Source organism: Oreochromis niloticus, linkage group LG1 (assembly GCF_001858045.2).
Source record: "Oreochromis niloticus isolate F11D_XX linkage group LG1, O_niloticus_UMD_NMBU, whole genome shotgun sequence".
Taxonomy (NCBI): domain Eukaryota; kingdom Metazoa; phylum Chordata; class Actinopteri; order Cichliformes; family Cichlidae; genus Oreochromis; species Oreochromis niloticus.
Genome location: NC_031965.2, coordinates 37,349,742 through 37,376,945, shown reverse-complemented (window position 1 = coordinate 37,376,945; position 27,204 = coordinate 37,349,742). Strand labels below are relative to the sequence as shown.

At 41.3% G+C, this 27,204-nt stretch overlaps 1 protein-coding gene and 2 long non-coding RNA genes across 5 annotated transcripts in view; 1 reads left to right on the top strand and 2 right to left on the bottom strand.

The window, feature by feature from the left end:
- hsd11b2 (hydroxysteroid (11-beta) dehydrogenase 2) overlaps positions 1-12,335 on the bottom strand; it is a 20,070-nt gene extending 7,735 nt beyond the window's left edge. Inside the window, 2 exon segments of the mRNA NM_001279757.1 lie at positions 1,977-2,189; positions 11,834-12,335. Of these exon segments, the coding sequence (NP_001266686.1) occupies positions 1,977-2,189; positions 11,834-12,113 (493 nt within the window). The 5' untranslated portion in view covers positions 12,114-12,335.
- LOC106098723 (uncharacterized) lies at positions 2,196-27,204 on the top strand. 3 transcript variants are annotated; one of them, XR_002062794.2, is made up of 5 exons: positions 2,196-4,435; positions 14,333-14,528; positions 14,873-14,932; positions 19,177-19,239; positions 26,052-27,204. It is a non-coding gene; the product is annotated as an uncharacterized LOC106098723 (long non-coding RNA). The 3 variants fall into 3 exon arrangements; XR_003220577.1 differs by having other exon boundaries at positions 13,696-14,528; XR_003220579.1 differs by lacking the exon at positions 19,177-19,239 and having other exon boundaries at positions 13,696-14,528.
- Positions 4,095-11,825, bottom strand: LOC112847184 (uncharacterized). Its single transcript, XR_003220586.1, has 2 exons — positions 8,528-11,825; positions 4,095-8,410 (listed from the first exon to the last, which is right to left on the bottom strand). It is a non-coding gene; the product is annotated as an uncharacterized LOC112847184 (long non-coding RNA).

Below are 27,204 nucleotides of genomic sequence, written 5' to 3'. Positions count from 1 at the left end.
CCAGATCTATGAAGAGGCACTCCAGATTTCTTTTCTTTGGCTTCTGGGAACACTTGAGGCTTTAAATAGAGTGTTTTATCCTCACCATAATCACTGCTTATCAGTGTTTTATTGCATAATCAGATGTGTAGCCTTCTAAACTTTGTCCAATCAGCTTCAAGACATCTTAATGGCAAGTCAAGCAAAGAGAATGCAGCAGACGGGCGTTTGGTGCCAGAACAAAGAATTCGTTTCTAAATGAGACATTTAGTAGATTTACAGGATTTTCTAAAAGCATGTTTTTATTTTCTCATAACTGGGAAATTTTATGGAAAAACTACAACTCGATTGATCTTCAATTAAAATAAAGCAAGAGCAGATTCTTTCTAAATCTTTTTCTGAATCCGTTCTTAGAAATCTCAAAGCAAACCACACAAAAGTTTCATGATTTATGTCTCGCAGGGAGGCGAATCCTTACAATGTGACTGTGGCCAAATTTATGTCCCAACAACACGAGTAAAACAAGTGCACACTCATGCAAGGACATAAACCACACGCACTGTTCCAGCGTGTGTTTAAGTGACCTTTCCTTCCAGCTATTTTATTACATCCACACACGCACACACACTGTGTGTATCCTTAAATGACTGGGACATGAAGCCAGCGGTCTAAGTTGTCTAATTACAAAGCCAGTGGGTGCTGCAGGGCTGAGCCAATCACAGAGTGAATCAACACTCTGATATCTGTGTGTGAAATATGAGACACCTGCACTACACCTCTCAAACAGTCCTCCACTCGCAAAGCAGTCCAAGCCATTTGCAGTGGTTTTGCTGCTGAAGCGCCTCCTCTGCCGCTTGTGCCACTCTGTGATTTCCTAGAAGGCTGCTGGACAAACTCCACCACGCATTCCTGCGCATTGCTGCTCGCTCTGAACCAGCACGCTGTGCAGAATCAGCCGACCATTTAAAGGAACAGTCCAGCATTTACCGGCACTCATAAATCTCTCTCCCTTCGAACCTTGATCTCGCGGAGTTCACCAGAAGCTCAGCAGGTGATTAAACTTTATCACACCGGCCTGCCACCTCATGTCAAGTCACAGGTTCTGTCAGTGCGCCCCAGGGCAGCTGTGGCTACAATGTAGCTTGCCATCACCAGTGTGTGAATGTGTGTGTGAATGGGTGGATGACTGGATATGTAAAGCGCTTTGGGGTCCTTAGGGACTATTAAAGCGCTATATAAATACAGGCCATTTACAGGTTAACTGACAGGTCGCCTCGCTGCGGTAAACCCCAAATACACCTGTTCCCTGCAGATTGCTGTTGTTTTTCTGAACGCCTTTCTGTTCCAGTTTTGTTTAACCCTTAACTGGCCCGGTGACTTCATTCATAAGCACTCCCTGCAGTCAAGATGTCACAAATTTATTGTTGCTAATGTTGATGGAGCTGCTTTGAAGTTTAGTTCTTTGTATTTTTTTAATACCCAAGACTTTTGATGATAACAGTTCAACAGGTGAAGATGTACTTGAAGCTGCTGACGATTTCGTCACAACATTTCAAAGGAAATCCAGAAAGATATTCAGAGATAAGGTTTTATGCTCTATCGACATCTGGACTCCAGAGATTGGTTATTTTTATGGGGTTCAAAAGTTTTTTTTTTCAGCTTTTAAGCTCAATAAATAATCTGTCTTTTTTCAAATATACTTTGAACCATATAAAATATATTAAAAGTAAAACTTGGCATCATTCCTGTTTTCTTTGGATCTACTTCTAAAACAGAGTACAGTTTGGAGAAGACTACACGAGCCATTTCAGATGTCAAACTCGTGCTGAGATTTAAATGTAACATCTCAAACCGCAGTCATAAGAACACGCTATCATCCTAACTTATGACTCTGAAATGCTTGATAAATGTGGCGGTAGCTCCATTAAATCCATTAAGCCTAATCCTAGCTGGTTTGTCTGGTATGAATGGACTCAGAAAAAGAAGTTCGTCTTTACCTTTGAGCCCCAGTTTGGCTTTGGTGTCCAGTAAGGCCTGTTGCACCTGTTGTGGCTGGGTGATGTCCACCTGGAGGAGGGTGAGGCGGTGAGAGCAGGTCCTCTGCAGCTCCTTGGCTCCGTCTCCATTCAGATCCAACACTGTGGCGAACACTTCAAAGCCCAGGGAGTCCAGATGTTTAGCCGTTGCATTCCCAAAGCCAGAGTCGCAGCCTGCAGGGACAAAGGGAGCATTTTTTTCCAAGTTCATATCTCTTTACTGTTAACATCAAGCTGCACAGCTACCCAACGAAAAATAATAAGTCTGGTTTAATCACCACCACTGAGAAGAAACTACAAGTTCAGGGTATGAACCAGGACATTTCTGGCAAACGATGAGAGAAAAAACGTTTTTTGTCAGATTGGTTCTTTTTAATGGATGAGAGACTGTCTACGAGAAACAGCAAACACTGGTTTTGGTTTATGTGGCTTTGACTCCTAAAAGTTGCTTTATATAAATCATATATATACCTATGTTATAAATACATGATGCTTTCAGCAAAATATCACACAATGTTCTAGCAAAATATATGATCTGGGACTCTAGTCACACAGTTCATGGCCCCTGAACCAGAACCTTCATCCAGCAACTGTTAACAGTTCTTGTTGGAAACAAAGAAAACATTACAAAACGGGCAAAATGACCACTCGGACGCCTACACAGAGACACACATGTGAGACACCACCGCCAGTTTAGGGATATGTTTTAATTCCTTTTGTCTGACAGTCGGTCCCTGACTCCAGGCTCCACCTGTACTACCTGCAGCATTATGACGGTTTCCTGGTTCTGCTCAGATCCTGGTTCAGGTCCAGAAAAGTCCCTAAACCTGCACAGAAGAGCTTTTGTTGGCTTAACCACAGGCAAGAGTCTGGATGTGAACCTGGTTTCTGGTGTCTGCACTTCCTCCATCCACTCTTTCAGGTGTAGCTCACAAATGCAGAGTTTCATTTACTGAGAACATTTCGAACAGAATCTGACAAAAGATCGAATTCAAACACAAAGTTCCTTGTTGATGCGTGAACCTTTTTCTTTACCATCACCAATGCTTGTTTTGGTTTTTTGTTTGTTTCTGAAAATAATACGGACATGTTTTAGAGTACAACTGGAAAGTTTTAATCATTACACAATAATCTTACTGTTATCTGGGCTAAGATTAGGCATTAACACATGGATGGTGTGAAAGGAGTTTTTGGCCTTGGCAGAGGCATGCGGTCTCATACGCTCATGAAACTGTTTCACTGCATTTTTTAACTAAATAATTAATTAATAATAATTAACAGATTCCTGAATTCCTTCATTCCCTGATCAGTGGAACGAGCTGTTATTTTTCCTCAAACTTTATCAGGAACAAACCACAGAGCCCTTGTGTTCACACACCCACATATGTTCCTCCAGCAGGACTGCAGTGTCCCTCAGAAACAGCCACCGTGGGGATCTGTCACGTACCCCGCAGCTCGCCCAGTTTCCCAGAAGTCCTGGTCCTACAACCTGATCCACAGCGGTACTCGCTGTTCTGTTTGTTCTTTTGTGCAGCGGGTGTCTGAAAGAGCTCTGCTGGCGAGAGTGTCGAGGCGTTGGCAAGTTGTTTCTATCCGTGTCCTTGGAGGATTTCCAGAGTCACGTCCTGAGAAAAAAGCCGCTGAGTGAGAGTGAAATAAATACCTCAGCTCTGCTCCACGCTGCAGAAACACCTGATTCATAGCTGCAAACGCTTTCTGCTGAGTTCCACTTGCTGTTCAACTGCCAGGATATTTTGAGCTGTGCTTTGTTATTGTGAGCAGCTTGACAGCTGATAACAGAGGGAAATGTTGGGAGGGGGAGCTGGTTTCATGCTGTGATGTCTTTTAGCTCTCAGACTCAAACAAAATTAAAATAAGACCAGGAGATCAGCTCTTGAGTCTTGAGTCAAAGGGCCACCACATACAGCCGAGGGTCTCAGAAGAAACTATACCGTGCACAGACTTAAAGTAACTGATTGTTTTCTTCATCTTTGTTGTTTTTTGGTGAAATTCTGGATAACTTTGATCCCATCATCCAATTTGTTTGCCCCCTAAAGAGCGTTTTCATGTCAAAGAGCAGAGAAGAAAAGCGCGCCTGTTAATGCGCTGATCTATCCTCGGTATACCTCATGGTTGTGTGTGACTGCAGATGCGGAAGCCTGACTAATGAAAAATTCACCACGTCATCGCAGTGCTGAAAAAGCTGAGCCCAGCTTAACACTTTCCGTGTTAGCCACGTCAAAGAACAAACAAGTTTGCCTGACCCTGATCCCCTTGCCCTTGCATAACACGATTAATTTGATATGTCCGCTCAGATGTGTAGTCGTATGATCCCATTCATCTTCAGGTTCCCCGCGAGCTGCAGATTCTTGGTTGATGGCTAAAGGACAGCGACAGGAGAAACCACATTTACAGAAACAGTAAGTCCTGCTGTTTGTTGCACCATGCTGTGGTGGAAAACTTGTTTGATATGGTTTGCTTTGTCATGATTCGTACGTCAAGGTAGTGACACCGTTTGAGATATGATCTGGGCAAAAACGAATACGTAGGAATAAAAAATGTCGGCGGTTTGTGGTCAGAGGTTTTGAGGTGAATATGTGACTGCGGTATTGCAGGAAAGAGGATCCAGGTCTAAAGGGGAGCAGCGCTGCAATTTATGGCTGAGGTTCTGAGAGGCTCCTGAGGTTAAGAAAAAAATGTGAGCAGAGACAGAGAAGAATAAATATGAACAAGGTCAGAAAGACACTTTGTAGAGGCCTAAATAACTGCATTCATCAGCTCCATCCTCACATACAGAAACTGCCACAGACAGGAGAGCTGTGGTGTGTGGCAAATGTTCTTCCCAAGAAAAAGACAAAAATACCACGAATCAGTCATAAGGTCTGAGGTCTAAGTGATCATCAGTGAAGACCCCAACACCAGCTCGCAATCCTTAACCCTGTGGTTTGGAGAGAAGTAATAAGTATGTCTTTGTAAAAAAACAAACAAACCCTCCAACTGTTTTCTCTTTTTAATCAAGGGGAAAAGGGAAAGAAAAACCTTTTTCCTTGATTACCAAGGCAATTTTTCCTGTACTGGGGAATCTCCTTTGGTTAATATAACACCCTGCAGACAGAAAAAGTTAGGATACAAAGACTGCCATCAATCAGACGAGGTTAAAAAATGACCCCAAAAAGTTGCAGATGTGGGATAAAAAGTCAGGATTGTGATATTCCAGCAGCTGTTAGTGAAAAAGGGTGACAGCCCACGTTTGTGCTCAACTACGAAATGTGAGCCATCGCTTAGTGTTTTGAGCTTCATGAAAAAGTTTAAAGAGGTGTGAAAGAAATGTGTCTGAGGATATCTATTTCTCCCTTTTGCTGGACTTGGAAGGTCATGGGGGTCTATAATTCAGCTGTGAGACACACCTGGAAGTCATCAGAACTGTCGTAGTATCACATTCACACCTAATATCTGTGTTCAGAGAACTTCATCATTAACACAGGGAATAGCCCAGGAATGTAACCATGAGAGTTATGGGGGTCAAACGGCATTCAAAAAACTCACAGGAGCTTCTAGGACGAGTAAATGAGGTTCTATGAATGATTGGTGTCTCTGCAGAGGTTGTAGACATGTTTAAGGGTATTTTATAAGGTTCTATGGACCATTTGGGAGAATGCAATGGTTTCCAATCTTCTTTTAGACTTTTTGGACTTTAAGGTCCAAAGCATACTTCTGCTATGATTCACAGAGAGGTTTTAAGAATCCAAGATGAAACTCTGGAGACCCTTCATAATGTGCCAAAGTCAAGATGGGGTTGCATGTTTACAAATGAAAATATTCCATGTCATCTTATCAAGATTCAGCCTGAGAAATTTAATATGTCTGGACACTATGGCGCTGCACTCGAATTTAAATCTATGATTTAGCTTGTCGGGTTTGAAGACATATTGGTTGGATCACAGGTTTCTGCTGACCAAGCCGACAATGAGACTCCACGTTTCACTTACTGTTCCTGTTGATGTGAAATCAGTGAACACGGTTTTTTCACTCCTTGCCTTCTGTGGTGTTTTTATGAACAACATGCTTTCGGTGCAAACATTGAGCAATGTTTTCTAATATCCTGCTATTATTTGCCTGATTGCATGAAAGAAAAGTGTTCTGTGTGTGAACTCGATGTGAGGACATGATGAAGGTTGCCATTGCTTCATCACTGCTATTGTCCAACTCTAAGCAGAGGTCAAGACTGCAAGCTTGCAGAATCAAACCTTTGAATAACAAAACCTCAGTTTCTAGACTGTTAATAAGCAGAGGCGTGTTACACAAGACTTCATCCTGGATGCAGCTGCAAACAGTTTTTAAAACTTTTAAAACTCTTGACTACGACATGAGGTGAACTCTAAGGCACTCATTTAGTCTGCGTTTATGAAAAGCTGAACTCTGATGAACTTTCTGTTGAACCGAGTGACTGAGATGAGGGAGGAGAAACAAGGGGTGGAAGCATAAGAAAGTGCACGAGTCAAATGGGAAAGGAAAGTGAAAAAAATTCCAAAAAAGGGAAACAGCACTAAGAAACAAGGAAGTAAAATGTAGAAATGGAAAAGAATGAAGGAAAATGGAACAGAATTGAGTAAATGAAGAGAATGAGAGAGAAAAACATGAATAAAATGATGAAAGAAGATGGGCATACAAAAGAGCAAAGATCGAAAGCGTAGAAGAAAGAAAATATGATTACTCACAGTTAAGGGATTACAGATGTAATGTAGGTTTTGCTACAGAAATATTTTGATTGCTAGTTACTGGATGCAGCTGTTTCAACGTGGAGAAAGTGGTTGGATGACATGTGTAGTTTAGACATTCATGCTTCTAATACGAATGTGTCTAACAGAGCCAAGGTTGTTTTTAGCTGCGTCTGTCTGGTCAACAGGATCAAATTTCATCAGACTTGGAGAGATGAAACCCGAGCAATGAAAGAAACCATTACATTTTGGTGGGCATCTGGCAAGATGGTGCTTTGGATTTGGTAGAGGACTGGGATTTGTCTAGGCCATCTTCTGCAGGAGTCTGCTGCAAGAGTTTAAGGACTTGAAAATTTGGACCTGTGTTCTCCTGCAGGATGAATCGCCTACCTTCTGATGGTGATGTAGAAAGCCTGTGCATATTGCTGTGTCTGATAGATTCGCATCAACTTATCATCTTAAGGTGTCTGTCATCAGCAGTTCTGACCATGTCTCCCTTCCCTCCCTCAGAAAGAGTCTAAAGGCTCTGAGAGGTTTTCTTAACACGTTGGCAGGACATCAACCTGCAGCGCTGCCCAGTCACCGAGCCCTGTGACTTCGGCCCTCATCCTTTGAAGAATGTGGCTCTGTTTAGAACAAATCAACTTGCTTTCTAAGAGGTTTACTGCGGCCTTTTGTTCCACCCTCTGCTCTTATTTCCAGATTGACCAAACGTTGACCTTAACAGCTTTCAGCAGAACCAATTAAGAACGATCTGTTGGTTGAGATCTGGGATCTGGACCAGCTTTAAATCTCCTCTTAGATATTTCCCCTTCTACTGAGTTGAAGCCAATGTTCAAAGGGCCACGAGAGTGCGAGAGCTTTACGGCTGTAATCAGATCTCAAATATAGCTCCGCACCGTACCTACGTGAAGCACTGGATGGTAGGATAACGTGGTTGGTGTGCAAAGATGTGAGGCTGTATCTTGTAAAGGCCATGTGTGCTGTGGTGATCTTTATGCATGTGTGTGTCTTAGGGATTTATGTCTTGCCATGTCAACACACCATCTTCTGAAGCCCTACAGCTCAGGCGTCAGACCGCTTAGTCTGCAGGATATGTTTGTCCTGGTTTGGGATTACTTTGAATCTGTGCCATGGCGGATGTGTACAGTCAGACGAGTACAGACGTGACAATCTGACTTTTTAGCTGTTAGAGGAACGCATGTGTAGCCTGGGAAATGGTTAGCCACACAGGACACAATTACTGGGGTTCTTAATGTGCAGTTTTAATGTCAATGACAACTGAATAAACAAAAAAATGTCCTTTGACCTTTACTTTTGTCAAACAGCGGCCATATGGACTTGTACTGAACATCGACAGCACGAGAGGTAACGTGGCGAAGTAACAGAATAACCGATTAAACAAAGATGCGCCAATACAATACGAGGAATAAAGGAAATGAAATGAAATACAAAACACAAAAATACGGCAGTGGCCTCTGTCTGTGCAGAACAAAATACAAAGAGCTAAATCACACAAGGCTCCTTAAAAAAAATGTGGAAGTGTTACATACATTTTTATAAACACTTACATTCCACAGAAATCTCAGCTCACTTGGAATACTGGAGCACACAGACGATCTCGCAACTTATCCCTTGCATGGAGAAAATGGCTGCTCCACGTTGCACATTCAGGTCCTTTGCATCATACATTTCAGAAATACATCATCTTGTTAAAATACTGACATTTACCACTGCACTACAATTATACCAGTATGTTTCAATGAGTTATGTGCATATTTAACAATTCCTTACCAACAATTTAACTCCTTCACAAGATTCCCATTCCACATCCACAACAAAAAAGTAAACAGGAAGTCCCAAGATGCATTTCTTGTTAAGTTTTTTTTGGAAAACTGCAGTTAACCCTTAAGCACTGCCACCCCCCAGTGACCACAATATGCAACTACACCAACCTATAAAATTAACAGCTTCAAGTGCACACAACATGCAGATAACAAAAGAAATAGCACAAGCAATAACATTATATTACCCAATAACATTCTTGTCTTACCATACATGGAAACAAAGAAACAACATTTTAAGACCCCTTTTTGAACCTTAAATGGAAAATATTATTATTAATTTACCACTCGGCTGCACATGTAATATTTTATACAATCAACTGACCTATTAAATCCACAGACCAACTAATTGGTTTAAGAGTTGATATGATTTCAATCAGTCAAGTTTAGATTTTTTAGCTGCTATTAAAGGTAGTCTTTTGGTGAGTAGTCAGAGTAAGATGCTATTGTTTTAGTTCATCTCATTGCCCATTGCTGTTTAACACCCCATCATCCTTTCACCCTAAAGGTGTCGTCTTATTTGAGTTTGTTCATGCAGACTTTTGCTCCTCCAGTATCCTACAATCATTTGTGCCTGTAGGGTAAGTAATACTGGAGACAAACGTTGTGCCAATTCCAGACATTTCACTCTTAACGAGAGAAGTGGACTGACTGACACTGAGGCCAGTTTATGGCTAACATCTGTTTTTCTAAAGGTCTGCTGCTTGATGGATGATGTATGATGTGTTATACTCACTGGTGCCGGTGCAGTTTAATGTGTGAACTTGAACGGCTATATTTGTTTAACCTAGATTTCTTTCCTCCCGTTCAAACGAGCACTCCTTCCTGTGTGGGAGGTGAGTGGCGGAGATTTGGACCACACCTCTGTTCAAAGTGTAAAGGTGTTTGCACACAAACTGACATCCCCACAAAGCAAGAAAATATAACAGGAAATGTGGGCCAATCCTCTGCAGCTGAATGACATTTCACTTTGTTTGGGATGATGATAATTAACATCGTGTCTTTTATTTGTTTGGAAAATACACAGAAAACCTTCTAAGATGCATTTTACCTGTGTGTATTTATGTAATTGCTCCAGTATTCGGGTTTTGGATCGTGCGCAGCTTTCAGGAAATATGTGCGTTGGTAATAGTATTCCGTTTTTTATATGTAAAAAAATCTCAGTAATTGTGTGTGTCATGGGGAATTATCATCACAGTGGCCGTTTGTAAAAAGTGACCGTAGCCACTGTGAAGTCTGGTTTTGAAGCTTAAATGTTTGCAGCCAAAAGGGACTGCCAGAGGCTGGAGTGTCAAGTTATTATATAAGCCAGTGGATCACTGCATTAAAATTCTTCATAGGCTCCAACACAGTCAGTCAAATATTAAGAAAGCTCAGCAGGCACTTAGCAGAGACATCGCCGTGTTGGCACGCATATATCAATCAGCAGAACCACACCTTTAACTTTATGCCTTGAAAGAATCTAATCAAGTGAGATATAAAAAATAAACACACCCTTTAATTATTTAGAAAGAAATCAGATGGATGGCAGTGAATGTCACTGACTGCTGTCGAGACCATTGTCACTGTTATGAAATTGCAAATGTGACCTCTTGTTTTTCCTCCACATGCACTTTTTTGATTGTTGTTTGGATGTGATTGGTCGATAGAACTTGGGCTCCAAATTAACACCGGAAAGCTTTGGCATCAGAAATTTCACGCCTGACACATAATTTCTGAGCTTAACTTCTCCAAATGTGAAGCTAGGAGAACCAAACAAGTAATAAATTAAGAAAACAACAGGTAGTGACTAATGAATAACAATGAACCAGTCCTCATTTGAACATTCTCTCAGCAGATCAAGGCAGATTTTATTATAATTTTTAATGCGATCTGTGTTTGACATTTACAGGGAAGCGACAGGTAATTTAACACAACGGCTGAGCGTCTTTCTGTCTCCACAGTAATGGCTGTTTCCTACCTTTCAGGGTTACCTGAGAAGCAGTTTGGGAAAGTTTCCACTATATGTGTGCTTCTGCGGAGATTACAGCAGAGTACAGTTACACAAAAGCAAAGCGTGGTGTTATTAAAGCGACGCATTAATCTGCAGATCTGATTATCTCGTTAACTACGACACAAAGAGGCCTGGGCCAGCTGGCTGTCAGGCAACAAAAATGTGATTAAGGCTGCATGGAGACGGAGGTCAGCCCACACACACACACACACACACACACACACACACACACACACACACACACACACAAATCCATGAATATAAGTCTTCTATCAGGCTCACTCCACAGTGCTCAGATAACACAGAGCGCAGCAAAAACAGTCATCAGTAATCAGCAAACACACCGGTGACGTTTCCCTCATACGCTGACTTTTATTGTGAAGGGAAATCCCATTTGACCACCACGCTCCCCCACCCCCTCCCTGCAGGCGCCCATTGTGCGTAAAGTTTATTCCCTGTAACACACACAAACAGAGAGCCAACACACACTGTTTTCCTTTGGGATCAGATCGCCCCCTTGATCCGAGCAGTGATATGATTGGTTTTTAAAGAGGGCTCAGTACACCGGGACCTCACCTCCTCTGTGATCATTTATAGTCACACTAAAGATTACAAGACTTCTTCTTTTCACCTCTGAAAGACTGCTCGTCTCTACCCTTCCCCTCAGAGGCTCTGTTGAAAACAGTATAATATTAAGTTTTAAGGCTGCATTTGCTTTGCTTTTGCAGGCTTTCGTAAAATTCTAACTGCAAATTACAGGATCAGGGATCTTTATAAGCTTTGGGATTCTTGCCAGCTTGAGGTTTATTTTAGACAAAGAACACTGATGTACTGTAATTTCAGGACACAACTTTCTCAGTGTAAAATAAGCATATCTTAAATTACATGCTCCTGCTGATGAATACGTTTTGGGAAAATACAAATTTTCTAAACAGGTTTGGGCAAAATCTGATGATGCACTTTTCAGAAAATTAGAAAGTTTGCCTGTTTTCAAGCAAAAGTTGTTGGTTTTCATGCTTTCAGAGCAACCAGTTTCCCAACTTCCCGATACCCAGGAACCTAAATCTGACAGAAACCTTTATCATCGAGGAGAAATTAGGAGGATTTCCCCTAAAGTGCACATGGGTATTATCTGACAACAACTAAAAAGCCTGCATACACACGCTGTTGTGAAAATAACTCCACAACCCAGAATAAATACACAAACGTCTGATTTCTAGTGTGGATAAAACACCTGAATGAGTGGGCAGTGCCTCTTCTTACCTGTGATGATTACGGCTTTGCCGTGGGCAGGCAGCATGGCTCGTGGCTGGCTGGTCTTGGTTGCATAGTAGATGCAGAAGGTGATGCCAAATAGCACCAGGAGCAGCATGGCCGGTAGGCAGAACGCCCACAGCCTCTCCACCAGCACGGTGGCCCCCAGCCAGGCCACCACGGTGGAGGTGGCGTTCAGGTGGGACGCCAAGATCTTCTTCATGGCTCCGCCGATGAACACGGTCACAATGGCCAGGTAAATCCAGAAGGGAAGAGTGTAGTCTTCCATCACTGAAGGAGAGTATGAGTGGCTTTTTCACCTGTTCTACCTGTCTGTCCTTCTTTCCTGCAGCTGCAAGTTTAAAGTTTAAAGAAACGAGAGCGTGCTGTCCCCTCTGTCAGATAGTAACTCAGTCTGGGTGTGTGTCTATTTGTTGCTCTCCCTCTCTGCTGCACACACTCCCTCTCACACTCTGTGTATGTTCTGACAAGCAGCCGGTACAGAGCTCTTCGGCTGCTTCTCTCACTCACTGTATATATAGAGATCTGCAGGGGAAGGAGGAGGGACTAAAGGCTGTAGCCCTGCATCTAATCTGCAGCCCACACACACGCGCGCACACACACACACACACACACACACACACACACACACAAATACTGAGAGAGCAAGTTTGGCTCAAGAACAATCATGAGTGTGAATTACCTGATCATTTATCAGAGTTTTTATGCAATAAAAAAAAAAAAAAAAAAAAAGCACGAACCTGACACAGACACACGGCGCGGGAAGCGTCATATCTTCGCACCATCTCAGTCGGATGACCTCTCTGTTTCTACTGATAACGTTTTATGAGTTTCACAGGTCAGAATGTGACCTTGACTTGTGCAGCAGCTGATCTGAAAGCAGGAAAGCTGCCAGAAGTGGAGATACAAGGTTTTCACTCAGCGGACACACTGAGTTCTTTGTTCGACTGACAGCTCGCATTAAAATGTCATTCACGGTTTAAAAAAACAAAGACAAACAAATAAAATCCCAATTCCAGAGCTCTCCGAGTGCCTTCCAGCACCTGGTCCTCTGAACGTCTGGTGTTCAGGAAAAACCAGTAAGCAGACCTCACGTTGGGCTCAGTGGTTTAAGAATGAACTTTTGTGCTTGAACTTTATGTTGAAATTTGTATGAGATCATTACAGCGCCACATGGAGCTCATCAGAGGACTGAGACAGATTACCGATTAGTGTATTGATTAATCGAATTCAGTGATGTCAATAACGACATGCACTGCACTCTTAAAGGTCAACACAAAAGCTCCAGTTGGAGTTATTTTGTCACACTTCTGCACATCATGCATAAACCACATTTTCGTTTTAAAAAATCTAAACCTTCAAACAAGCACCAGCACCTCCCTGCACCTCTCTCGTCTCCTTTAAGTTCTTTGCATCACTGTATTTGTATTTGCACTGTACTGATGCCTATATACCTTTGAATAATGGATGCAGGATATTCCTTTTTATGGGCCGACATTTGCTCATCGAACAGTTAACACGACCTACTCCAGCTGTTCCAGCTGAGATTGACCAGACAAAGGACACTTGGAACTGTTGGGCTTTCTTCTGACTGAAACTTGGCTCAGAAACAACTTTCTCGACTCATTTCAGTTTGGTGCTTGACACTCCCAGCCAGGGACAAAGAGAGGAGCTGGACTGTTCTCTGATTAACAGCTGTTGAGCAGCAGCCAAATGCTGACCCCTTAACTCTTGCGCCATTGCATTTGTTTGACGTTTGGCTCTTGATGATGAATTGAAAGAAAATAAAGTGTATTTTGTCCTTTGTCTAACTCTAACCAAGCCTTTAGCCTGTACCATTTGCCCCACAGCTGAAGGAGCGGTTGAAAAAATGCAGAAGCACTTGGAGCCGCTGATCTGAGGATGGCTCAGAGTGACGACGGCACTTTGAAAGGAGCGTTAACCTGGCATGATTTTGACAGCAGGAGAAGCCAGAAAATCCCACCGCACACTCGGAGAACAAGTCCACACACAGCTGGGATGAGCTTTGACTGCAGGGGCGAGAGGCTTAAACATTAAAAGAAGTGACAAGTTGAATTTACTCTAAAGTCTAAATTCTCACAGTTCAAATCTCTGATAGAATAAGAGCTGGAAAGTACAAATTGCAATTTTTGCTGTTTAGCTAACATCACCAACGAGTGCATGCTGAAGATTTTATTTTATTTCCTTCGGTTTTGGCTCCAAAGAGCCAAATTCTACATAATTTACTATTTCAGCTCACACTAACTTTGTTCCCATTTCCATCAAACTTCCCTTTTTATGCTGTCATTGATTTCATTTGTATATTGCATTGGGTAACACTAATTTCCAGACAACTGTGCTCATGATTTCTGAAAAAGAAGTGATACATTTCCAAGAAAGTACTATTTAATAGCTAAAAGTTGAAAGGGAAAGGAAAAGCGTTTGTCAGCGATGAACCTTATCAAGAGTTTCTCTTCTTCTTTTTAGGATACTCTGATGGACGCTGACGTGAATTCATCCATTATTTCTACAACTTTAAATTACACAATCAGTGTCAGGGCTGCAGCCAAGGGACCTCATTCAAGGACTGAACATGGACACACAAGAATAAATGTGTTGCTGCAAGACATCAAATAATTTGGTTTGTTATTTGTACGAGACGGGGCTGGACTCGGAGCTCTAGGTTTGTTTTTGTTTTTTCTTTTAATCTGATCAAATCGGTTTAGGTCTTCTCTCAACCCACGTGTGTTCACATCTAACATGCTGAGTAGCCACTTTTTAAATTCCTGTGTAACATTTCTAGGATCAGATGTGTTTTGTTTTGGTTATTTATCACAATATTAGCTAGAATTCAGGAAGACGCATTTGATATGAGAACAGGATGATGGGAAATTTGGTTATTTGTTTTCCATGCCTTTAGAACTTTGATTTTTATCAGATTTTATTGTGCTGATATGTTTTATCTGGGCTGCCTGTAAATCACTTTGTGATCTTTATAATCAAAAGCTTATTATTGTATTCTTCCAGAACCTGTTGGACCTGTAAACGTTTTAAAGACAGCACGATGGCACGCGTCAGAGATCTCAGGTGAGCTTTCAGAAGCTGCTGCTTCCAAGAATTTATGGAAAATTCAACAATAAATTTACTTTCTCCACAAACAGCAGGTGCTGCTGGCCTTAGGTGGTCTTTCATGTTTCTCACCATAACAGTGCTGCAGAGAACAGACCTGCCTCTGCACATCATGTTGACGAGAAACCTTCTGATAACATCCAGACTGTTTCTAAAGAGTTTCAGTTTTTTAGTGCAGTCGCCTCACAGCTAGAAGCCTCTCGGTCAGCATTTCCATCTCTGTGTGAAGTTCATATTCCTCCCTGAGCCTGTGATGTCAGAGTGAGTGTGTCTGACTTTGCGTTGGTCCCATGGTGGACAGGTGTGCCCCGCATCTCATCCTATTACAGCTGGATTAGCTTTCAGTCCCCCTGCAACTCTAAGTTAGGGTCATTACCTGTTCCACTTCATGCAGGACTGTACTGGATTTCTATCCTTTGTCCTCCCGTCCCACATATTTGTCCCACATTTCAATTGGCTCTAATTTACAAAAGTTAACAGCTCAAACAGAAAAAACCTGAAGACGGCTAACTAACACAACACTTGAGAGAAGAGAAGCGGTGCTTGGATAAAACACATTTGTCCTATGATCAAAGCCAAACCATCATGGTCCCACACAATGTCAGACGTGCTGGGATCTGTCCATCCTCCCCCGAGTGGAACAAGCAGTTAAGAAGAAAGATGGATGGAAGCTCAGGTTGGCAGCTGTGGGGGGGCAGCTCAAAACGTCAAGGGCATTAAGCATGTTTTTGATAACATCTTACACAGATGGAGGTCATGAAAACTTTACGCACGGGCTCAGCTTTGAACCCAGGAACTCCTTACTGTGAAGTAACAGAGCAAACCGTCGATGTGCACGAAAGAGATGATGAATCATGTGGACCCTGAGCAGACTCTCAGAGGAAGCTTTCCAGCATCTCATCAAGTCCTGCGCGCAGAGAGGGTGACTCAGGATTAGTCTGCTGTTCTTTGTGGAACTCTTTTTAAGTGCTTATATACTTGAAAACCAAGACTGCATTCAAGACTGGTGTATCAGATGACTTCAGAGGCAGTCAGTAGACTTTTGATCTGTGCACAGGCAGGTAATGGTGAACTGAGACCACAAAGCTGACCGGTTGCTGTTCCACTGAACACGCTGCACTTTGGACTTTTTAGAGCTTGCAGAGTTTCAAATCTCAGCAAGTATGAACATGCTGTACTATGTATTGGGAACAGCTAATGTTTTGAGAGTTGCTTTTGTTTGCTTTTGGTATTAAAACTTTCAGAGTTCAATAGCTGTGGGCCAAATTAATCAGGGACTAAACAAAGTACTGTGACAGACTGAGAGGACATTCAGGATTAGGAGGATTGAGCAAACTCCTCTTCATGAGCTGCATTCTTCTCAAACATGACTACACCTCAGCCAAAATGTAAATAAATCTTTCAAGTGTTGCTTATGTCTTCCCTGGACATAGGTCCCTGTGGACCTTTAAGCACAAAGGCTTAGTTCAGAGACACTGACGTGAAATATTCTTACCTTGTTCACACACAAAACTGTAGATTAAACGAGATTAATTAAGGGTACACACCGAGTATGATTTTTAATCGAAAATATATTCGTTGGTTGCAAATATGTGTCCAGTGTTAGCAGTCAGTATACGTCCAAGCCCTCATTTCTCTGTTTGAGTAAATTCATTTACCTTAGTGTGTGCACCACTGTGACAGCTGTGATGTATTTGATGTATTCTGAAAAAGTCTCAAACATCAGTGTCAAACAAAAGCTGAAGCAAGAAGTGGTCCAGTGCTAAAGCTGGAATAATCAAGGTGGTGAAGGCTGCCTACCCCCTGGGACTGTGGCTCAGATCAACAAAAGAAAAGTTTGACATCAAAAAGAGAATTAGAGACCAAAGAAAAAGAAGGAAGGAGGTTGGAGGACAAAAAGCACCTAATCTGTCAGCATGAGTTGAGAAACTCCCTGCGAGAACAGAAAAAACCACCCAGATGTGGGATATTTCTCTGAAACCAGAGGGGAAGTGATAAAATCCAACAAGAATCGATTGTTCTCTGAATATTAATTTTATATGACAAACATTTAAATGAGAGATATGATCACTGTGGTAAATGCCTGGAACCTTTCTTTCTGTTGTTTACTTAAACTCGCAAGCATTTTTTTATTGTTGCTTTGAAAAACTGTAACATAAATGTTAACATTTTGTAAAATATCCAAAGATGAATCATTCTGGGCACAAATATGGAAGCTGCTAATGTAGCTCTAAATTTGGTTGCAGCGTACTGCAACAGATTGAGGTAAAGAAAAGCAGTCGTATACACTGTTTGAGAACGAGGCCCATTGTCTCTTTTCTATCCCGGCAACAGCACTAATAACCCTGTTCCTGCTTTTTTTCTCCTTCTCCTCTGTGACTTTGACGTGAGCAGCATCGGGTTCAGGTCAGCGGTGCACAGCAAGCCTTGTCACCTGTCTGACACGATTACCCACCACTGCGAACATGCCTGCTGAGCTGCACGGTCACACTGCAGCTCTAACCCCCTTCCCTTAATCTCGGTGCTGTTTGACACGTATCACACCCCGGAGGGGCCGAGGAGCCTTTCTCCACGTGTTGTAGATCAGCTTTTCCACTCACACCGTGACCCCCGGCTTCAACTGGATGTCCCGCAACCTGCAAGATTAAAGACAGGAGAGGCACTGCAGGAACTTGACCGGCAGATAAGAGGCTGTCGGGTCACCTTGGTGAAGCTGCAGTTTGTTCCTCCTATCTGTTTAGTTCTATTTAGCTTGTGTTGTGTAAGGCACCATCAACAGTTAAAACTGTCACAAGAAGCTTTGCGAAAACTGCAGCCTGGACATGCTAGGGCGAGCACAAACTCTTGGGTAGGACCCAGCTCCTCATTAGGGGCAGTGCTGGAACCAATCCGATGGTCTGCTGATGGACGCTTTTTTATGGGCTTCCAGTAACAGCTTAAAGCTATCTATTAAAACACTTTATTTTCCAGGTGCTGGTCACTGTTTATAAATGTAAATTAAAAGCTAAATTGATGTGAGAACTGAAACCCAAAGAGCGATATGTACTGTACTTTACCAGAAAAAAAAACAAACAAAAAACTTGACGATCTCTGAAAAATCTCACAGGATGTTTGACACTGATCAATTGTTAAGTCAGACTAAACTTCAGTTTGGAGGATAACACGTTCTTACAGGGGTCAAGCCACTACTTAAACTGATCGCACTACCTCACTGCAGCTTTAAAGGATCAGTCTGGTGTCTTTCCGGTCACGAAGCCTCATGTTCAGGCTCAGAACAACAGTGTGGTGGTATATCTATCACCACCTGCAATAGGGTTCTACTGGAGAAGAAGATCTACTGAATTAGAAATGTAATCTCTAAAGCACTGACAGCTGCCCAGACACCACAGCGACTTATTGCCAATGTATATCCACTGTGTGGGTAGTGGTGAGCATTAAAGAGTGGAGACATATGTTTGCTCATTGGGAAGAGGTAGTTTCCTCGTTGCGTAGCTCTGCTTTGCCTACATTCCTACATTTAGTCATCTCTGGCTCATATTCCAAGGTAGGCTTAGGTAGCATGGGGCAAAAGTTGGTGACTAGCCTGGAACACCTTACTGGATGAAATTCCTTCTACTGTTCCAAAGACAGTAGTGTTGCTACAACAGTTTAGAGCAGAGGCAAGCAGTGTCCCTCCGGCATCTCATTTGCTATCAGCACTACCGAATTTCCATCTATGTGGGTCACATACAGAGCGATAGATCGTAGGCAAAGCAAAAACACAAAATTCAAAAAGCAAAGTTACAATTGTAACCAAAGGTGCACCAAACTAGGCAAAATAAAAAGCTGAAAATGTTTGTTTTAAATTATTTTAAAAAGCCCTACAAGTTATTCACATACAACTAAACTGCAGCCTTAACAACTTTCTCTGTTTCTTTATGCTTGCAATTAACTTATATATCAGATGGACATGTCACAGATTTTAGACCAAGTTTTAGATGAGACAGAGGCATCCTGAGCACGTCCCAAGCAGGAGGCCGCGAGACAGAATGAACTGAGAGGTTATAAAATATATTATAAAGGCTATCCTGAACTGGGAACCAAGCAAGGTTACTCTAGTAGAGGCCAAGAAAAGAAAATGTGGGAGTTAGCAGAATCGGTGACCTTTAACTTTGTGTCTTTTCTCTCCCACCGTTTGTACTGTTTCTTCTCTGCATTCACAGCTGCATGTTCCTGATCTGGAGACTTGATCCATGATGTGGGTCAATATCTGCTGAGCAGCAGCTGTGAGTAGGAATTTAAACAGTTTTCAAGATAAATAGTGAAAACAGTGAAGGTATCCTGCTGTAGACAGATGTACTGGAGTTAAGCTGCATCAGAGTGAAGCACACAAGTGACCGGTCAGCACAGTCTTTCTTTAATCACATTATGGTGGCTAACTCATCCTGTACATTGGCTAAGGATGCACATTTGAGAGGATCATCAGGCCTTTTACTGCCTTTTTGGCAGAGTTGGCAAAAAGTACAGACATACTATACTCAAGTAGAAGTACAAATACTACTGTTCAAAACTACTCCAGTAAAAGCTGAAGTACTGATTCAACTTCTTTACTCAAGTAAAAGTAAAAAAGTACAGGCCCTGAAATGTACTCACAGTAAGAAAGTAAACAGTAGCTGTTTGGAGGACGTTACTATTTTTGTGCAAAGCTAACTGAACCTTGGGCTGTGTTAACATAATGATAAAATATTATCAGGAATAAAAATGTTAGTCTAACTTAAAAAAAAAATAAAAATCTAATTATACTCAGCTTGAATCTGAAGAAAAAGAATGAAAATAAAATATATATCTGTTTTTTGTTGCCTACATTGTAGAGGGTAACTTTGCCTCTAAACAGGAAAATGTGTGCAGTCAGGTGTTAAAGTGGATTCAGCAGGTGGGGGAACACTAAACTGGTTGTAATGGCTCAGTGTGGGGAACAGAATCACACGTCATCTCTTTTTATGTGACATCCTCTGGTAATTAATAAATGAACAGCACTGGCATTCATGTATTTCTGTTTAGAATGAAATCAGTTTGAAGTCTGAAGAAGTGCATGAAATGAAAGTAACAAGCTTGTTTTGAAAATGTAAGAAGTAGAAAGTACAGATGTTTGTTTAAAAATGTAGGGAGTAAAAGTAAAAAGCAGTCAGAAAAAAACCTACTCAAGTAAAGTACAGATACCTGAAAATTGTCCTTAACTACAGTAAAGAAGTTTTTGTTTCTTCCCACCTCAGCTCCAGCTCACATCTGGAATCAGACATCAGGACAAGACAAAGCTTTATATTCAAACTGACAATATAATCTTCACAAGCTGTAGCAAACCCCAGTGCGTTACAAATATGGAAATATTAAGTGCAATTACAATCAGTGTCACAGGTTACATAGTCGGTAAAGGCGCAGATGTACATAATCTAAGCAAAAGTCTTGGCCCTCAGTGTGTACTCGGCCCAGATGTCACTGAGATCCAAATTCTCTCCTAGGAGTAATTTTTTATGACCGACCTCCAGTAAAACATTCCTTCCAGAGGCCACTATCATCTATCATGTCACTTGCGATCTTGAAGTCAGTTTTATCTGATGTCCTCAGGGGAGAGTAAACGTCAGCTCTGTTCAGGGACGGCGTGCAAGTAAATTGGTAACTGAAGGTGGAACAGCCAGAACTCTCATGATGTTCCACTTTAACTAAGAATCAGCATCCAGGTGACATTAGAAAAAATCACTTTCACTCACTCACATCACTCTTTCTTGAAATATTTTTCAGTTCTTATTGTTTGATTTGGTTTGGTTTTTATTATTTTAATATTATAACATTCACTGTTATAAATGGATCATCTTTAATGCTGGGCTGATATTTGCTGGCCGTTACTCTCTTAAAAACCTAAATATCTTTGGGATTAATGAGAATAACAGTTGTCTCCCTGTGTGTGACTGACAGGCTTGACAAAAGGGAATCCCCGTTTTCTTTTTTTCTCTGTCAGAACAGTTTGTCTTCACGTGCTGTTCTCTTCTCGCTCAGCTGAGTCCTGATAACCTCTCCATCATCAGAGCACTCTCAATTGTTTATTGTTCCCAAATGAATCAGATTCATTCAGCTTTAGTTCCGCTGCATGTTGTTCTCCAGCAGTGGCTCCAAACCCCCACTGACTGTGCTGTTCCTACAAAAACACAACGCCTCCAAGCCACGAATCCTGGAAATCATAATCTTTCCCTGTAAACTATTTGTATAATCCGGACATTCTGAACCAACCTCTTTCTTGAGACATCAACACTGATTCAAAGAGCTTTTGGGTCAGGGGAAGGTTACTGTGCACAAAGCAAGGCACAAATATTACCAAGGATTGTTGGTTGAATTCACACTGAGTCACTGAGTCTTCCTGTCAAATGCTTCATGTTGAGCTCAAAGTCTACCTATAGACCATGTCATGTTAAATCATATATGGTGTGCTGTAAAACCCAACACACACGAGGTTTTAAACTCCAAATATAATTAAGTAAAAGCCTGTCGCTGCAATGAGGAGCTGAGTAACTGTAATGTTAAATTCTCAGCACGGCACCACTGAGCTTCCAGCTGTCCAAAACAGAACCAAAAGAGACAAACATCACAGTGAAAAGAGAGTTCACCCTCTGTCAGCTACGAGAAAATGATCTAGTCCTCATTAGAGTTTGTAAAACTAACGATAACCCATGATCAAAATCTTGCACTGTAACCAACTTCAGTAGCAATAACTATGAAGTAATGATTTTCTCTGTGACTTTATCAGTCTCCTCTCGTTATGGAGGAATTTTAGCCCACTCTTCTTTACAGCAGGCTTGGGTTCATTGAGGTTTGCAGGCTTTTGTTTATGCACAGCTCTCTGAAGGTCCTGGCAAAGCATTTCAATCAAGTTGCGGTCTGGACTGTGACTGGGTAATTGCAGCACATTGATTCTTTTCTTTTTCTGCGATTCCGTTGGAGATTTTCTGCTGTGCCTGGGGTCATTGCCCTTTGGCATGACCCAGTTTGGTCCAAGCTTTAGCTGTCGGACAGCTGAAGTTCAAGGTGGACTCAATGACTTCGAGGTGGCCAGGTCCTTTATTATTTCCTGGTATATAAAACCTTACAATAAAAACGAGGGTGTACTTTCTTTTTGCCACAACCGTATGATATATATGCCAGTGTCCAAGGTCAGAGTGTTTATACACCTTAAAGTTGATATTTTATAATTTCTCTGTGAACTTTGTTTTTTAAAGTCACTAAAGATGTACAGTATGATGTAAAATCATACTGTACATCTGTACAATCCTTCCACCAAGAGAAAATAAAACAATTCAAACACACCATTAAAAGCCCCAAACTGCCATAACATTCATGCTGATGATGAGTGTATGCGAACTTCTGACTGTCTCTGTATGAGGGTGTCCAAATTCATAGGCTGCATCCTTCTGAGGCCGCATTTGTAGGCTGATTACCTCACAGCGACGCAACGAAGGTTGTCCAAATTCGTAGACTCCTCCTAATGTGGCTGACAAATGCATCCTCCTTTCCCCAGATTTGAAGGATGGGTCGGGTGTGTCCTTCGTGGCCCACCATATCCCAGAATTCATAGCGCGGCCCAGCCAATTCCAGTTTCCAACAATGGCGGCTGCTACTTAATTTCAATATTACTCTTATTACTCTTTCTGGATCACAAAATGTGAATGTAGGTGTGTAAACTTCAAATATCTGCTCGGTTTATCAAGACATTACATATTTGCAAAAGTGCTCCGACGTTTTCGGAGACGTCTGTTACCCACCAGCTCGATAGCTAGCCGGGGTTCAAGGCTCACTAGAGCCCGGCGACAACGGCAAACTCCCGGCACATCATGTTCAGATCACCGCGGTCTTTCACTACTCAGGTTAAACGTAATATAGAAGTCACTTAGATAACTTAAAATGTTATTGTTTGGCTTTTTTCACTGTTTTATTTGTTCATGAGTAAATTGGTTTGGCTGAGATTACAGCTGAATAAATGTCAAATGTGTGTGGGTGTGGGACGGAGAGATTTCGCAGGTCTTTCCTCCCCACTGCTGTCAGACTCTACAATAAAGACTTTTGCAGCTGATCAAACACACAAACCCACACATGTGCAATAAGACTGCTATATGTGCAATTCTTCTTCTGACGAAGTTGTGTTTTTGTATTTTCCTACTCAGTTGTATATAGTATTTGTATTTCTATTTTATTCTATTGTATATATTATTCTATTCTATTTTATTCTATTGTACATAGTATTTTATTTTATTTTATTTTATTGCATTCCAGTGTTTTCTAATTTCTGCTACATAACTTTGCACTTTTGCTGTAACAAAACAAATTTCCCACCTGTGGGACTAATAAAGGCCATCTTATCTTATCTTATCTTATCTTAAATGGAAAACTGATTAGATAGAAGTGTGAGATGATCGAGAATTTACGCCAGTGTCCTGCTATATTTTAGATAGCAAGTTTATTTACCTCCGCCGAGACATCTGGTGATGCAGATCTGAAGGCTATACCGTCCAATTTCACAGCTGCTCACTTCCGGCCTATCCGGCCTTCGGAGGACCCGGCCCACGTAGACCATGAAGGCCGGGTCCTCAGGAGGATGCAGCCCATGAATTTGGACACGGCTTATATCTAGCCCTTAGGTAGATCCATCCAATGAAGCGTCATCATAAATGGTCTCAGTGGCTCAATGACAATATTGACAATATTCAAAAAGCTCCTTATTTCTGTTTTTACCTCTCGAATTTCCTGCAAAAATCAATCAAGTTATGTCTGAAAGCTTGCGAGCTGACTGCTAACATTTTTAAAAACCCAAAACATACTCTGGCTATCTATCTATTTGGCTTTGTTCAAGTTTGTTGCAAGCCTCACCTTCAGCCACCTATTGCTTGTTGCCTTTGACACAGATGGAGGCAGTCGAGCATGACAAGTTTGATTATCTTTGAGTTAATTTTAGTTGAGTTTTATTTGTTTGAGGACATTTTGGTTTGTTTTTATTTTAAACACACACAGATTCCTCTGTAGATTATGCGGGAGTCAAACCTGCGCTGTTGTGCACTGTCTTTGAAATACCACATGCTCCCATTAGACCAACTTCAGTGCTGGTCAGGCAAACCTAGCTGGGAGACTGAAGTCTAGAGACAGCTAAAGTGCATCAGCTGGTACAACATGTTCACACTCCCACACAAATCATTTAAAACAACAAAAAAAGCAAATCATGGAGTCATATTAATTAAAATAATCTGATGAATTGGGTGGTTTTATTCCATAATTCTTTCAGTCAGTGAGCTGCTCCCTGTTCTACTGCCAGATTCTGAGTTAAATCTTCAGGAGCAGGTAAGATCCCCCTCTGCAGCTTTAGTTTCGGGGATAATGGTACAACTCGTATTTCACCTGAGACATACTCGCTGTGTCTTATTGTTATATCGTTTTAGGAAGATCATCTATGGGGCTTGTTGCTGTTGCACGAGAGACTAATTCATGTGAACTTTTAAGTTATTTGGGATGTTTTTAGCTTTATTTTTGTGCTCTACCAAACAGAAATATCTCAGTGTTTATCTATTAAAAGCTGCACTACATCCACTAGTTGGCCTGTAGCTACCACTTGTGTGTTTCTGTTTTGTGTTGTTAGCACTTGATAAGTGTGTTGCCTTCATCACTTTGGTGATGAAGATTTCAAAGCCATGGAGCTCTTTAGGTACCGCATGATGTGAATACACAGCCTCACAGAGCTTTGTGAGGCTGGGTCGGGTCCAGACATTTAAACATTCACCAAATGGAAATAATCTCCAGATCAGTTGCTTCAACACTCACAGGCTTCCCATCCAGCTTTGGTTCTTTGTTTCCTTTAAGTTTCACAATTAAAGGTTAACCTAAAGTTCATCTGAGCAGCATGGGGCTACAAAAATTGTTCTTGGAGTGTAATTAGATAAAAATCTGCTCTTATGTAATAAAGTTCTGTCTGTCCCACAGTGCACTTGTTCCACAGTAGACTTCCAGAAAAAACAGCTTTCCTCCGCCTGGTCGAGCTGGGTCTGATTGTAGCTTGTTGTGCCAAGCATGCCTCGAACTCTCTGTGAATAAAAGCAACCCATTACAGCCTGCCATTTTACAGCCAAGACCAGGCTGCCAAAAACAAAACACTTCAGGTCTTCAGCCAGTCAGCAGTTCCTAGAATCCAATTTAATTTTGGACAACTGCCTAAATACAGACCTAGGCGCGACTGGCTGTTATGGTGTATGTCGGTCGGAGAGTTTCAGAGCTCCAGACTCTTCCAGAAGACTAGATCTTGATTAAAGAGGGTGATAAAACAACTGCTTGGAAGATTACAGGAACAATCTAATCCTAAAATGGGGCCCCGAGACCAAAGAGAGCTGCTGGACATCATAAAGCATTTTACTCACTGGCTCAAATTGAAGATGATATAAAATAACCACACATCCCAAAGAATCTACAGACCAAGAATTACTCCTAACCATTACAAAAGTTGCCCTAACAGATATTATAAAAAAGAAACACAATCCAAGACATAATACTTTTCTAAACCTCTTCAAGAGCTTTTCATACCTCACTTGAACCAAGCAGTTTTTAATGGCTAAACATAACCAAGTGGGATATTTGTAATTAGTAACATATTTTAAAAAACAAGTGAAGGATTTATGGAAAAAGTACAACATGACTTGAACTTGGGCCACTGGTATTAAAGGTCAGGTGACTTACTCCTCCAACAACCTTCCAACTGTCCTCCAACCTGCAAATGCAGACTTTCTCTTGCTTTTAACTAACTTTTACCTAGTTAAAAGTTACCTAACCTCACTATTTTCAGTCAGTTTCACGACAGTATTTTCGACACTTTGTCAAAGCATTGCTTAATCCTTGTCAGGCCAAAAGCTGGAAATGGCTCCTTTATGGCTTGTATGATAAAATACAAATACATATAATTCACAAGCATATGCCGGGAGGAGGGTGTCTGTTTTCAAATTAAAGGTGTTTAAATTTCTCAAATTGTAATGTATCGTTGTTTAGCTTCTCTGTATTTTCTTTCATTTTTTGACAGATAATGATTTTCTGTAAAGAACAGCTGCAAAAACGAAGCAGAAGAATTACAGCTGTCACAGGCGATGAGCTGGGAAGGACAGGACATGATCCAGAGAAGAGTCTAACAGGAGAGCAGAGTCTGAAGCCTCTTTCTTTACAAAAACCCACTAACACTGACTAACATCTGGACTGTGTCTCTAGTGGGAAAGGACGCAATATGAATTCATTCCTGGGTCATGTGACCCTGCAGTGGTCATGGGCATTTATTGTTTTGGATTAATGATTATATGCAGGAGTCAAACTATTTCCCTCATTTTGCTCTAAAACAGATGTTAGAAACGAGGGTCATCTTACAATCAGGTCAGTGTGTGGTTAGTTGCTGTGATTTTACAGGGAAAAGTGAGCAAACGAGGAAGCTCTGGTGTTACTCAAACTACCATCTTTCTTAACCATAGTTATGACTCAGTTTATGAACCAAATAAATCCCTGTTTGTGGACTCCTAAATGAGATGCTGGGTGACTTTGAGAAATGTTTTAATGTTCTAACAGACATAAAGGTGTGTAGGAAGTTGGGCATTAAAAGTGGTCAAAGATAAAACCTAAAAGTCTGAAACCTTATTCTCTGGAGGCCCAGAGAGGCAGAACATGAACATTTCAGACAACACAAGAAGATTTCACATTGTCAAACAGGTAGAAATAATATTTATTGCTGGTTAACAGAACCATAGCTTCATGGTGGTCGGGTAAAATCCTCATTATTACAGCAGTGTCCTGCAAATTTTAAAAAGGAATTTAACGGCATAGAAGAGAAAAAAGGTATGGAAGCAGTAATATGTACTGGTCAATATGCTTTCAACATATCATGGCATTAAAAGGTCCTTTGGAAACTTAAAGACATGTTTTAAACATTGGATGAAGCATGAGTAAGACATGTTAAAAACTTGATTTAGCAAATGAAGAATGTGTCATTTATATGTCAACTTTTACCTTAGAAATCTTTATAATGCTGCTGCATAACCTTTGGACAGACATCAACCATGCATGCCATTTCCAATCAGGTTTCAATTCAATTCAATTTTATTTATATAGCGCCAAATCACAACAACAGTCGCCTCAAGGCGCTTTATATTGTAAGGTAGATCGTAGAATAATAGATACAGAGAAAACCCCAA